We start from the raw sequence: 15,111 nt of genomic DNA on the forward strand, positions 1-15,111 counted from the left end.
CATAAGGACAGAATTACCCATAAATGTAGTCCTCATAAAACAAAACTGTATGCACAGTAAAGTTATTTCCTGAGGTTTTAAAATACTTAAAAGATCATGGAAACTGAAAAGTACATTTAAGGCAAACAACATGAATAAGTATTTGAATTCAGAGCTTTCCTTCCTTCCACCACCACTTTCTTGTAGGAAACAATCTCCCCAAACTTTGTCTACTATATCAACAACTCCCTGAACATATTTTACTCCTTCCACTTCAACTTGTATAGCCAGCGATGAGTCCACCTCTTATCATAAGTATGGCTTGTCCATAACTGATGGCCAAGTGAGGAGAAAACCGAGGAGCCTACACGCAGGAAAAAACTATAGTACCAGATGGAATTAGTCCATGACTACTTAAGGCCTGTGCATGCCTAACATTGGGGTATTATCTGTTATTTGTTTCGGCCTGTCACTAAGGCTCTAGAAAGTGCTGCTGCTGCTGTGCAATACATCTTGTATTGTTCCACTTCCAAATAAGGCAGGCATGTCTTCACGTAACAACTACAGAGCAGGGGCTCTCATGCCCCACATCACGAAGAACTTTGATGGGCTGGTCTTGGACTATATGAGTCTTGTGAACACTACTTGGACCCACTTCACTTGTCAAAGATTGGAGAGGAAGATTCAATTGTCTATCTGCTTCAAAAGGCTTAACACCAGCATTTAACTTTTCAGGCGTTTTCAATATCATATCCAGCCAACACTTTCAAGGGTCGAGCTCAGGGATATTTAGGCTTACAGAGCTCCCGAGTTTGCAGTGTTTGGTGTTAATCTTTGTTCGTCTTTGTCAACTAGTATAACAAAAGAAGTAGAGTTAAGTGATAGTGATACGCAGACATACATTTACTAGCAGCAAATCCTGCTCGATTTCCGAAGAAACTGCACCAAAATATCCAGCGAGGTGACAGAGATGCTCCACAGCCTTTGCTTACTTTGGCAGCCTGAGAAGCAGAGCTGGCTGAAACACAAGCGCAGCGATCAGAAGCAGAAATGTGGTGGTATTAGCAGAAGGCTAAAAACTAACCCTACCAGAGCTGCAATACCATCCATTCTGCTCGCGAATGTCCGATTGCTAGACAATAAACTGGATTACTTAAAGCTGCAGCGGGCCAAGCAGTGGGAAATGAGAGATTGTTGCATCTTTATTTTCACTGAGACATGGCTCCAGGAAAACATTGGACTCGGCCATCCAGCTAGGCGGACTGACCATCCTTCTAGCGGACAGAGACGCCTCTTTGTCCGGTAAGACCGACGGGGGGGACTGTGTGTTTATGTGAACAGAGATTGGTGTACGAACGCTGCTGCAGTTGCGCAACACAGATCCCCACTGATAGAGGTTTTATGTGTATGGTGCCAGCCTTTCTACCTGCTGAGGGAATACAGCTGCATGCTGGTGGTTGCCGTCTACCTCCCGCCTAGCGCAAATGCTAACCAGGCACTAGCGGAACTCTACAAGACCATCAGCAAACTGCAAACAACGCACCCCGAGGCATTATTCATTATTGCTAGAGACTTCAATCATGCCAACTTAAAGTCAGTTCTCCCAAAATTCTTCTAGAATGTGAACTTTGCTACTAGAGGAGGAAGCTGTCTGGACAATGTTTACACAAGTGCTCCTGATGCTTACAAGGCCCTACCCCACCCCCACCTCAGCTGCTCAGACCATATCAGTGTGTTTATGGTTCCTGCATACAAGTCCCTTGCTGAAGCACACTAAACCAGCCCCCAAGAACATCAGAGTGTGGCAGGTTGGTGCTGTTTCAGCTGTCAAAGACTGCTTCAAATTGACAGACTGGGAGATTTTCAGGGAAGCTGCTATGGATGGTGACTCCATGAGTACACAGACTCTGTGACTGGCTACATCTCCAAATGCATGGAGGATGTTACTGTTACCAATGATGTGACCACAAGAGCCAACCTAAAGCCCTGGATGATGAGAACAGTGTGCATGGTGCTCAAGATCAGAAATGCAGCCTTCAGATCTGGAGACAAGGCTGCCCTCAGGGTGGCCAGAGCTAACCTGTCTCACTCTATGAGGAGAGCTAAGCAGGCTTACATGTAGAGGATTAACAAACACTTCAGCAGTACCAGCAACACACGTCATATGTGGCAGGGCGTTCAGACAATTACAAACTACAAGCCCAACCCACACAGCAGTGACAGTAATACCTTTCTACCAGATGAGCTGAACAACTTCTTCACACGGTTTGAGGTGCAGAACAAAAAGCCTGCGAGAAAAGCAACACGTCCCTCCACTGACCAGGTACTTTGTCTCTCCACAAATGACATGAGGAGGACTCTATCCAGAGTCAATCCACGCAAGGCTGCAGGACCTGACAGCATATCTGGCCATGTGGTCAAAGAATGCACCAGTCAAATGGCTGGTGTCCACACAGACATCTTCAACACATCTCTGAGCCAGTTGTCAGTCCCAACATGCTTCATGTCGACCACCATCACACCAGTGCCGAAGAAGTCATAAGTGACAGGCTTGAATGACTACCGACCAGTTGCACTCATGCCAATCTTCATGAAGTGCTTCGAAAGGTTAGTCATGTCACACATAAAGACTAATCTCCCTGCCTCCGTTGACCCTCTTCAGTTTGCATACTGCTCAAACAGGTCAACTGAGGATGCCATATGTTCCTCTCCCTGACACATCTAGATAAAAAAGACACATATGTCAGGATGCTATTCATAGATTTTAGCTCCGCCTTCAACACAATCATTCCTCAAAAGTTGGTTGTAAAACTGAGCAGGTTGGGCCTGAACACCACCCTCTGCAGTTGGATCTTGGAGTCAGTTTGGATGGGCTGCAACACTTCCAGCATCACACTGAACATTGGAGCACCGCAGGGCTGCGTGCTTAGTCCACTGCTCTTCACCCTGCTGACTCATAATTACACAGCCAACACCAACCACATCATCAAGTCTATGGATGATACGACAGTGCTGGGATTGATAAGCAGGGATGATAAAAAAGCATACAGAGATGAGGTAGAATGACTGTCATCATGGTGTGAAGACAACAATCTACCTCCCAACGTCGACAAGACAAAAGAGAGAATTGTGGACAACAGAAATTCACATCCTGCCCACAACCTACGCAGCATCAACAGTTTAGATGTGGAGACTGTTAGGAGTAGCAAGTTCCTCGGTGTGCACATAATTGAGGAACTTACATGAATGCATAACACCTCATCACTAATCAAGAAAACCCAGCAGAGACTACACTTCCTGAGGTGGCTGAAGCGAGCATGTCTTCCCCCTTCCATCCTCACCATGTTCTACAGAGGCACCATTGAGAGTGTTTTCACCAGTTGCATCACTGTCTGGTATGGCAACTGCAACATATCCTACCGCAAGCGCCTGCAAAGGATAGTGAAGACAGCAGAGAACATTATTGGGGTGCCTCTCCCTTCACCACAGGACATATTTTACAAACGCAGTGTCCGCAAGGCCTGCTATGCAGGACCCTTTACACCTCTCACATGGACTTTTCACATTTCTGCCATCCAAGAGAAGATACTGCAGCATCAGAGCCAGATCTGCCAGGCTGCAGGATAGTTTTGACCCCCAAGCTGTCAGACTCCTTAACACCATGCTGCCCCCTGGGATCTTCCACACTGCCTCAACCACCTCTAAAAACAGAACTTTTATACATGCAAGCCACTTTCCTGTTAAGACTAGTGCGCATGTAGAAAAGAACTGAAACTGAACCTTTAAGTATTTTGCACACTGCACTTTGACATTCTTTGAAACATTCTGACCTGTCATTGTTTACACATGTTTTAAATAATTATTATCATACACTGATAATTTCTGTATTATCTATATCTATTATTTATTTATTATATTACATATTTATTGACTATATTTATGTATCTAGATTGCATAATACCATACATTTGATCAATCTTGTCTTTGCACAATATCTTGTTTGTGTTTTAATTTTAATTTTAAATGTAAACTTTAATTTTAATTCTAAATTTTTAATTTAATTTAAATTTTTATTTGCACTTCATGTTGTTACACTGTGGACCCTGAGCATTGCAATTTCGTCTATCTGTATACTTGTACATGGTTGAGATGACAATAAAGTTCGCTTTGACTTTGACTTTTGACTAAGGTATCAGAGAAAATAAACTATCTGTCAGGAAGACCACAGTTTAGGAGGCTTAAGGACTAAGTCTCTTAAGCAGATGTAAGCAACACTATAGCATCACAAGGGCCAGTCCTGTCTCCTCTCCTCTTCATCCTGTACATCTCAGACTACAAATATAATAACAGATCATGAGATAAATGATTGTGCACTAATGGGGTGTATTGACAAGGGGGATAAGACAGAATATAGAAGTCTGGTGGAGAACTTGGTGCAGACAGAGTTGTCTTCAACTTAATATAAACAAAACCAAGGAACTGCTTATTGTCTTTTACTACACCATATAGAACCTCTGTGCCTAGACACTGTTCAAGGAGGGGATGTGGAGGTAGTGGACTGCTACAAGTACTTGGGGGTCCAAATCAATGACACACTGGATTGGTCGCATAACACAGAGGTACTATATAAGGAAGGGCTTTTTGTAATTTGATTGAGGGTATTGTTTTTGTTTGTTATGATATTTCTTGAGCTTCTGTGAATAGCTAAATTTCCCCTTGGGACAAATAAAGTACTATCAATCTGTCTATAGCTGTACATACGTAGTTCTTTAGTAATACATTTATCTATCTTGTATATAATTCCTTATCTATCTATCTATCTATCTATCTATCTATCTATCTATCTATCTATCTATCTATCTATCAGACAAGGGTCAGGCTCTCTTGTTGGGGCTTCATGTATAAAATGTGCTTAGGCTCAGAAACATGTACAATATAAGCCATTTCTTGTGCAAAAGTCAGGATTTATAAAACTTGGCATAAAACTGGCAAATCTTATGGCAGATTTCAACCATGCTTAAGTCCTACGCAGATTTTATCCTGGTGTTGACATTTTAGCAACTTCAGACGGCAGGATAATGAAGTGAAGAAAAGGTCTAATTTTCTTGCTCATTTCAATGACACATCAGTAACATTCTGATGTCCTTGAACTAATTATATTCCAGTTTACTGAATCTCTCTCAATCCGGCTATCTTCAGTGTTGGTAATAGCACCTAATGCTATTACACGTAATGTTAATTGCCTTAGTGTATAGCTATTTTGTCTATAAAAAGGGTGTTTTGTATGCTATGTGACAAAACTGGCATTGGCAGCATTACCAAGAAGCCAAGCATCACACACAACATGACCCTCTAGTTTTGTATTGATTGAATGTTTAGAAAATCAAATTTATTTTGTGGGTCCTTTATGACAACATGTGTGCAGTTAATTACACTAATTACATTAGGAGAATCAGCAATCACTACAAATTGCCTTTTGATCCAGACCTGCTCACTCTGACCATAAGGTAATTGGATGCGTCAGAGTAGCCAGACAGATGACAGAACATGGTTAGGAATGACTGCTAGATTTCAAACTGGTTAGCCAGTTTACGCTAAAAAGCACCCATTGCCAAATATCCTACAGTTGTTAAAACCAGAACAGGGTTGTGTGATTTCTGTGTGATGGTCTCTATAATGTAGGCTGCAATTCAGGACACAAATCCAAGTGGATGGCTCTAGAAGTCTAAACAGGTTTATAAGCCAGTCATTATCATGAACTAAAAAAATCATTGCAATCCCTGAAAACTCCTTGTGTAGCCTGCCATTGGCGATATCCTCCAAAACAGATAGTGCTGCCATAGCCAATTATGTTATACAGCACACAGCAAAACTTGTATAATCTTTGTTTATGGTGATAGTGGATAACTTCTTAGAGCCTGGCTCATTACAACACTCACCAACCCACAAACACCACACAAGAGGAGATATGATGAAAGACACCTCGGCAGACAGTCAGTGACAGAACAAACCATTGGTTCATTAAATATCAGATGGTGGTGTTTGAACTTATTGCAAGGCACACTGCTATACAGCCCCACAAAGGTTTATCATATTGTAATAGCAATTCAAAGATGTCATTTGTACAGAGACGTGCCAAACATTGATATTTGCTTGGCAAAATTATTTTAGTTTTTTACCAGTTCAGTGAGAATGTTTTTAAAATCTCGCAGTTCTGTGCATACAACCTGAACAAATTCACACTGTGTTTCCTTTCGTAAAAGTTGCATGATAGCACATAGTTATTTTTCTCTTCACCCAGCTGCTCCCACTCTTGTTATTTTCTTTTATTTGTGACTTCTACATGGAGAACAGCAAAAATATGCTTTGCAGCTCTCCACTTCAGCCAGTAATACCTCAAGTTCACATTCACTTCTGTTTTGTTTCTGCCTTTTCTCTTCTTTGTAGTAAGAACGTCACTCAGGAACATTGCCAAATGTATATGGTGATTAAATCATAAATATTCAAAGAAAGCATTTTTTAAGCCATAAGTGGTTACTGGAGGAAAGTGACAGGGTGTAGCTAAATGGACAAGCATGTGTGCATAGTTTCAAATTGATTGGAAATTTACAAGGAACTTGGTGTGGCACCAGTCATAGGTTTAGTTTTATAAATCATATGCCATTTTTGCCTTTCAAGCATAAACAAAATTTTAGTATGGAATCTAAGCAAGGTTTTATACAAAAGGCCTCTGGTATCTTGAGTAAGTCTTGTGTGCCTTCACTCAGACTGCTCTTTGAGTAGTTACTGCTGTATTTTTCTTCTATGGCTCCTAGTTCACAAAAATAAGTTATACTGCTGCCTTGCCAGCTTTCTTTTTTGACCAGACAGTGAATGTTGCCAGTGCCAGCACCTGCTTTACTTCACATTTCAGCAATTTGTTTACTACAGGAAAGAAAACAAAGAACAATTTATTAATCCATCCATTTAGCCTGTTTTGCTAGGCTTTCTGTGGCACACAAGGCCTGCTAAGACAGCAGATGTAACAGGGATGCAGAAATCCAGCTTGTACTCCCACCCTCCTCCTGAGTGAATGGCTGAGCTGCAGCGCACACCAACAGTTTGGTCAACTCTGTATATCATCTGATAACAAAGGTGTACATCAGAGTTGAGCTGACACCTCTTCAGAGACACCTTCAGAGAAAACAGAACTCAGATGGACATTCATTTTAGGGTTATAATTGAACTCTGGCTGAAGGCACCTATAAGCGAGCACTGGATTTGTAACTGGAAGTTACTTTGATCCAATCAGCAGAGGTCAAAGCTTTCTTCAAAACCTTCAGCATTCATCTCTTCTGTCTGTTTTGAAGAGCTGAAAGCTGATGATCTGTTCTCTTTGTGGAAGCTAAAATCTGACGATTCATTCTCTTTGCATGAGCTGAAAACTGGCAATCTGTTATCTTTGTGAGCTGAAAGCGGATGAGCCACCATCTTTAGGGTAAGAAGACACTCACTATCTGTGGAGCAAAAAAGCTCACAAACTTTCTTCATCCTGAAAGTTACTCTCCATAGAGTCTGGATGCCATGAACACACTCCAAGATTCATTCTGCTAAGCCAAGCTCTGTGCCAGTGACTGAGTTTATTTGAAAAAGACTGAGAAGCATTGTATTGCTTTTCCCTTTGAAGTTACAGCAAGCTGGGAAAGACAGTATTACCCCATACCACACACAAAGGACAAAGAGCCATGTAGCAAAGACAAAGAGTGACCTCCAACACAAAAGAGTCATCCACTTGAACTCAGAGCAACAACTCCACACAACATCAGACTTGGTATTTTAAGACTGTATATTTGTGTAAGATAAGTTACAACTTTAAATAGTCAGTAAACAGCTAGCTTCTTCTGTGTTATATGTTTGTCTGTCGTGTCTGTCTTATGTCATTTATATGCAGTTATATTTCTATTGTCCTTGTGTTTATCAAAAAAATTTATTATTTTGTTTCTTAAAAGCTTCAGTTATGTTAATGTAAGTCTAATGGCCGGACACCCCTCCTATACAAAAACGTAAGGAAAATAAAGTGGGAGCCTTACCAAATTATTTGATTGATTGCTGGCATTGCCAAAGGCAATGCTGATAGTTGATTGATTAACATCAATTAATCATTTGTTTTTCTCATATCATGCACATTTTCTTATATTTATTTGGCATCCCTGTGTGGACAGAAGCAGAGATCCTGCACTTCCCACAACAGCATTTGAGATGGCAAAAAAATTGGTGTGTGCCATAAAAATATTACAGTAAGATGGTAAAAATATTCACTTAAAAAAAAGAACTCTGTAAGTGCTTTTCTTTACAATTTACTTGGGGATATCTCCTATTCTGTTAGTGAAGGACTTGGACATAAATCAAAATTGATATTTGTTAAATGTTCAAGGGCAGATGTGCCTTGAGAACAAAAAATGAATAAATAATTCACCTTAATAAATAAAATAAATGTTAAAAACTGAAAAATGCCCATTTAAAATTTAATGGAGTGCTTAAGAGGACCTCAATAAATCTGACTTTAAGAGTAAGCTGATTAGTTGAAAATTAATATTGAAATTTCTCATATTTATAAATCAGTTTTCTACAAAACAAAAATGCTACATGCTTGATTTGTTAATGCAGATTTGTAAAAAGGTAGAGTAAAAAAATCTAAATGTTATAATTGTGTTGCCTTGTTTTCAGCATTCAGTATTGTACCGTTATTTAACATTATTTAAAATTAAATCACTCTCACCATTGTAGCACAGGAAAGGATTCAGTGCATTGCAGTCTGAGTCATTCCAAGAGCCATCTGACTGGAGCACAGCACAGGAAAAGGTACGCTTCCAGTTTGTGTAGGTGACTGGGTCTGAATTGGACCAATTCCAGTTATCATATTCATGCCGAAGACCAATCCAAGAGTTGGGACAGCAGTTACTCAAGTTCTTATTCATGGCTTCATTCTTAACAGTAATCAGGGTACCTGAGCAGTTCACTTTGCAGTAGTTCAGAGCGCCACTCCATGTTAGCTGTTGTGACACATACTGTTGTGATGGGGGTCCACATGAGCCTAAGAAACATTTTGCACAAATTTACATATTAACTATTTTAATTAAATATTAAACTTACTTTTGATTGAGAAGTATCTTTTCTAACACAAGAGATAAATGATATCCTTACTGTTGCAGAAAAATGACTTTTGTGAATTACAGTCAGCATCATTCCATGCATTTCCTTTAAAGTTAATTTCCACACACTTTTCATTATTTTTAAAATTATTTGGATTGTCAACGCTCCAGTTTCGAAATGTTGAATTCCCTCCATCAGACCATTTCCAAGGGTTATTGAACAGACCAATCCAGAAGGGAGTACCCTGTAATTTGTTTTTATCACCTCATTTTCACTTTCATTTCTTATACTGACCAGGTCTGTGTAGTTCACTCGGCAGTAGTTCTGAGCTTTGCTCCACATCATGCGCTCATTTATCCAGAAATACCTCTCATTGATGTTATTAGTTTCTGTAAATAGAGAATACAGAATGTAACTGCATTTATGACAAATAAAACCACTAAAAGGCATGAAAGCACAATGTTATGGATTAATATTGTCTATATTAAATATTTGTTATTTTAATGCATCACAAGATTAAGAAACAGTTTTAGGAGGAGTTTTGAAGATTATTTTTTTAATCAAAATTAAGTATGTCCATTACAGCATGTAGCAACACGCTGTTGATATTTCTTGATTTATTTGATCTCAGCTTTGTTTATGTTTGGTGACCATAAGTACAGACGATTGGTTAAACAAGTTTGATGTCATCACTTACTGTATATCCTTCCTCCTACAGCTCCTATAAAAGCATTATTCATAGTTATGATCAATTATGTCCACCGTTCTACATTTTTTTTGTGCAATTTTATACTTAAGCAATGGAATGTGTGAGACAAATAAAACATATTATTATACAAATAAAACATATTATTATTATTATTATTACTGTATACAGTACAAGTAATATGATATAATCAAAGTCAGTGAGTCACAGGAAGTATTATGACATCACATTCCTCCTATCCAAGAAAAGCTCGGGATCCTGGAGAAGGCCATCAGCCCTGCAGGGTGACAGCTTGTTTGTGCCTTTGTGACAACACAACAAAAATATCTCTAAAATGATTTTTATTGACCTATTGTGCTTTTTTCTAATTTTTAGGTGTACATAGGTACACAGATAAACATAGCACATAGAGCAACTAACAGAGCATATTTTATTACCTCTAAAAGTAATATTGAAGCAGTAGGGCACAATTACTCATCCATCCATCCATCCATTATCCAACCCGCTATATCCTAACTACAGGGTCACGGTGGTCTTCTGGAGCCAATCTCAGCCAACACAGGGCGCAAGGCAGGAAACAGACCCCGGGCAGGGTGGCACACACTAGGCACAATTTAGAATTGCCAATGCACCTAACCTGCATGTCTTTAGACTGTGGGAGGAAACCGGAGTACCCGGAGGAAACCCACGCAGTCATGGGGAGAACATGCAAACTCACAATTACTCACAAACTGAATAATATTTCATTAAAAAAATTATTTATTTAGATAATATTGTATTGCTTAATGCTTTTTCAAACAGGTCACAATGTCTTGTAACACTATTATAAAACCAGACATAACATTAACTCTAGCTCCCTGAATGAAAGTTTATGTGAAGCTTTATTGATGTTTGTCTGCTTTCTAAATACATTTTTCTTTAGGCTGTCTTCAAACAGAAAAGAGACGCCCCATTCTTATGCAAAACAATGCTTGTCTCCTGCACTAATCAGCAATTCACGTCTACTTTACTGGCATATCTGTCACTTCAAGATTGTGAGACAGAAAGGAAGGTGGACATAAAGATATCTAATGCACTATGCTAAAGAAAATATGAAATATTAATATTAAATATTATCAACTTATTAATAAAACTTTTCATTCTCATCCTTTTTTCTGCATTTATTTGTAGATGATGGGACATTAGGAGTGTGGACAGGACTGACCTTTACTTGTATACAGCTGATTAGAGTTTAAATATGGCCCAAAGCAATCATCTGAAAAAGTTATGGGTTCCCATGGCACAGCACCTGGTGCTGAAACTCTGTACATGCAGGATAATACAAATAGTTGCATAAAAATTATTGCACTGCAGTTATGGCAATGCATCTGAGATATTTGTGAACACTCCAAACCATAGCTGCTAAAGTTCTACACTGGGCTGTATTTGTATTTTGGCAAACTCTTACAATTATCACAATAATCATATATCAGCCTGGGGTCACTTGTTCAGAAAAAACACTTAATTTGGGAATTTATAAAATGCCATCATAGTGTGCGGTTATTAATTTAAATAATTTTTTACTAAGAAATATTTAATGGGTTACCTTCCTGCTTCAAAGTGCTTTAGTCAATAGTATTGTTTCTATAGTCACAAATGTGGGGTGTGCTGTTAAAAAGGAGATGTTACCAAGTTTAATATAAGTACATTCAAATAAATACTTTTTTCATATATGAAGCTTCTAGATTAATGTAATGGTGACTTGATAGTTACGAATAGCAGGTTTAAAAATCAGGTGTTAAATGATGGTGTATTTAATGATGGAATGAAAAGAGAAGCTAGATGTAAATTAAAAATAAAACACTATTTTATTTAAGAGCCTAATGTCAAATCCTGAGTATTTGTTAATTTTTGCAAATTTTCATATCCACCTCTTCTTTGAGTGTTGTTTATTGTAGCCTGTCACTGTCCATGGCTCTGAGGGTGATTGCTTCACAGCTCTAGACAGACAGAGCTCCTCCAGACTTGAACTGGATATAGCAGGTAGGAAAATGAAAAATGGCGCTTATTGGTTACCCAGAAATCAATACTTTTAACAAAAAAAAGGCTCACTTTAAATGTATTTATAAGTGGGGATGGCCTGTGGTCAAATTTTGTTCCTGTCCAGACTCACCAAAATTTGCCAGATTGCCAGATAAAAAATGAATTAAAAGTAGACAAATAAAAAATTTAATTTACTTCATATAAAATATGTATTTCATTTTAAAATATCCAAATAATTGTCCATAAATAATTTCTTTAGTGTATGCAGTTTTACAGGAATGCATTATCAACTTCCTTCCAACTTAAAACTTTAGATGGCTCACAGAGAAACATGCATTAAGAAGGGAAAGGATGGTGCAGATAAACAACATGACAAAAGTATAAGCATTTCATATTTGTAGAAATAAAATGCAAAAAATGCCTTATTTGCTCCAAAAACTTCATCCACTTACATATTGGCCTGTGCTACTAACAAGATGGAGTGGGGATCAGACTATGTGATGGTAGTATTTAAGGATGAGGAAGAGCCCAGTAGCTGCACAGTCTAAATGTGGACTTGTTGATTCTAAAGTGTGATAGAGGACAGGTAACTAAAGAAGAATGAGGCTCCACATAGTGCCTCCACATCCAGATGAGCTAGACATTTTTTCAACAACATCTTGCCAAACATTTTCAGACGTAGTTGTAAAGAATAGTTTCTCCTTGAAATGACTGGGCTACCAGAAAAGGATCATATTGTGAGGCAGGTCTGAAATGAAACAACACCAAATGATTGTGATTCTCCTACTTCTTAATATTCACTTTTAAATTTTGCACAATATCTTATTTCTCCCATCAACCCCTGCAGCAACAATCAAAGCTGCTGAATGGCGTAGTACACCTGGAGCTGCTGGGATTTGCAGTCAATTTAAGTAGCACTGCGACATGTTAAAAGTGGTGTTTGGAGCCATGGCATGTTTACCTCACAGTGCGCCTGACAAGCTCTATCACCTCGTGTAAATACAGCATTATGGTGCCCCGGAAACATTTAAAAAATAAGTATATGCATATCTGTTTTCTTAAGTAATGCAGTTATTTTTGCTTCAATAAAATGTTTTACATTATGTTACTTATTTACTTTAAAAGTAATTTGACTGCAAAACATTTGTTACTTTTAATGCGTTATCCCCCAGAACTGTTGTTTGGGATTCCCCCAACTGGTTATAATAATAATACTGAACTTAAATGTGAACTGTTGTTACTGTTTATTGCTTAACTTGCGCTCTTAACAATTCTATTTCACAAATAAAAATAATTTTAATCAGACAAATTCCTATTTATAATGTATGCAGATCTCTTGTCTAAATAGAATGATGTTAATACAACTTTTGCATTAAAGGAAGCTTTAACATATTTGATATACTACTATTTCTCAATATTTAGAACAGTACTATTGTATCCTTTTCAGATTGGAATCATGAGAATTTGATGAATATATTCATTAATACATTAACTGAAACACTAAAGCATATTCTCTTTTCATGAGAGCTATGTATCAATGAGACATAAGAGATATGCACACAGTAAATAATTATCACATAATTTCTATAATTATATTTTATATACAATATATATAATAAACTACTTCAGTGAGGTATATGTTTGACTTGCTGATATTTTGTCTTATGTAGTTCTCAATGGAAGCCAATAAAGATAAGACCTACACTTAGAATATCAAAATTAAAAGGTTCAGTGCGTGTCTTTTGCTGCACTCCTGAACAAATAAAATAAATGAACTTTTAAGATCTGCTACCTGAGTCATTTTCTGACATGGTTGATCCATCTGTAATGGTCTGGCACCCTGAATGGCAAAGTCAGCAAAGAGGTTAATTAATTTTGTTTAACACTGTTGACAGATCGAAAGCAGAAAGCTAGTTAACAAGTAATAATTGAAATGTAGAAGGGTCTTGGTTTAGCTCAGCCCAGCAAAAAGCACAAGGCTAATTTGTCCTACAGTGATATCTGAGGTGCCTGAATCAACCAGACTATTTCTGTGCATCCTTATCTGAGCACAATTCCCTTTGATTTTATATAAAACTAAGATGCCAGGAACCTTGTAAGTATGCTTAATTAATATTATTAGTTTCTGTTAAGATTCAAGTAGTATACATGAGAGCAGGAATTCAGTGTAAGGTTTCATTGACCTTATTATTTCATGTGATATTCATAATTCTTGCTCAGTGATCCTACCCATCAGGCTACAAACCTAAAATACTTCAATTTTTAACTTGTCAAAGGTCACACTTTACAGCTGTTGTAAAGTAATAAATGTTTAAATTATATACAGTTATTAAAACTGCACTGTAGGTCTCAGAATTTTATTTGTTGTAATTTTTTTGCAATAAATATATCTTTACTTGACCACATTATTTACTATTACAAATATTTAGATAAAATTAATAGTTGAAGAAAAGGTCACTTTTTGGTTTGAATCAAAAGGTTTTCCAAATCATTTAATTAATATCACTCACTGCCGGCTCAAGCATCTGGCACTTATTTTGGAGGAGGCGGGGGGTTCCCTTTTGGTGTTCTGCAAAGTCACCGTATTTCTAGGTTGAGATTGTAATGTTAAAAAAAATGCCTGCCACTCTGACCCAAAAATCTTTTGCCACCCTTGGTATCCTCCTATTTTGCCTATACTGTATGGTAGAGCCAATCCTGTTGACATTTTTATTATAGATACTTTACCTTTGTAGCACATGAAAGTTAAATTTTTCATGACAGACTGTATCATTCCAGGAGCCATCAGACTGGACAAAAGCGCAGAAGAAATCTCTTTTCCACTTTGAATATGTAACTTCGTCCTTATTTGACCACTGCCAGTTGTCATTGTAACGTTTCAGCCCGATCCAAAATTCTTGTTTTCCTGAGATGTTTAAAAGTGACTGAGTTTCATTTTCTTTTTAATAGTTACCAGGTCAGTGTAGTTAGTCCTGCAGTAGTTCTGGGCATTAGCCCAGGTCAAATTATTAGACACAAAATGAAGTTGTGCAACAACACAAGAAAAAAGTGGGCTGAATCCTAAAGAAAACAAAAACATTAAATCACAAGTCAAATATTATTACATTTGATTCACTCCTGACTCATTCCTGATGTTGCTGAGATAATTCTCTGCACTTCTGAGTCAAAATATTTGGATTAAACAATTTAGAGACTGTGAAGCCAACATCATTAACTTATTTGACACACTTACTGTATATTTTTATGCATTATTCCTGGTTTTTTTTTTGTGG

At 37.8% G+C, this 15,111-nt stretch overlaps 1 protein-coding gene across 2 annotated transcripts in view; it reads right to left on the minus strand.

Annotated features, from left to right (window-relative positions):
* Positions 1 to 15,111, minus strand: part of LOC120539113 (lithostathine-1-beta-like) — a 75,907-nt gene that overhangs the window by 17,239 nt on the left and 43,557 nt on the right. The window contains exon 8 of one of the 2 annotated variants that reach the window (XM_039768884.1): positions 14,567 to 14,899. The exons of the other annotated variant lie outside the window; for it this stretch is intronic. Within the exon in view, the coding sequence (XP_039624818.1) occupies positions 14,754 to 14,899 (146 nt within the window). The 3' untranslated portion in view covers positions 14,567 to 14,753. Of the gene's footprint in view, positions 1 to 14,566; positions 14,900 to 15,111 lie in introns of those variants that run through there. 2 annotated transcript variants of the gene reach the window in all.

Source organism: Polypterus senegalus, chromosome 11 (genome assembly GCF_016835505.1).
Source record: "Polypterus senegalus isolate Bchr_013 chromosome 11, ASM1683550v1, whole genome shotgun sequence".
In the NCBI taxonomy this organism is placed as follows: domain Eukaryota; kingdom Metazoa; phylum Chordata; class Cladistia; order Polypteriformes; family Polypteridae; genus Polypterus; species Polypterus senegalus.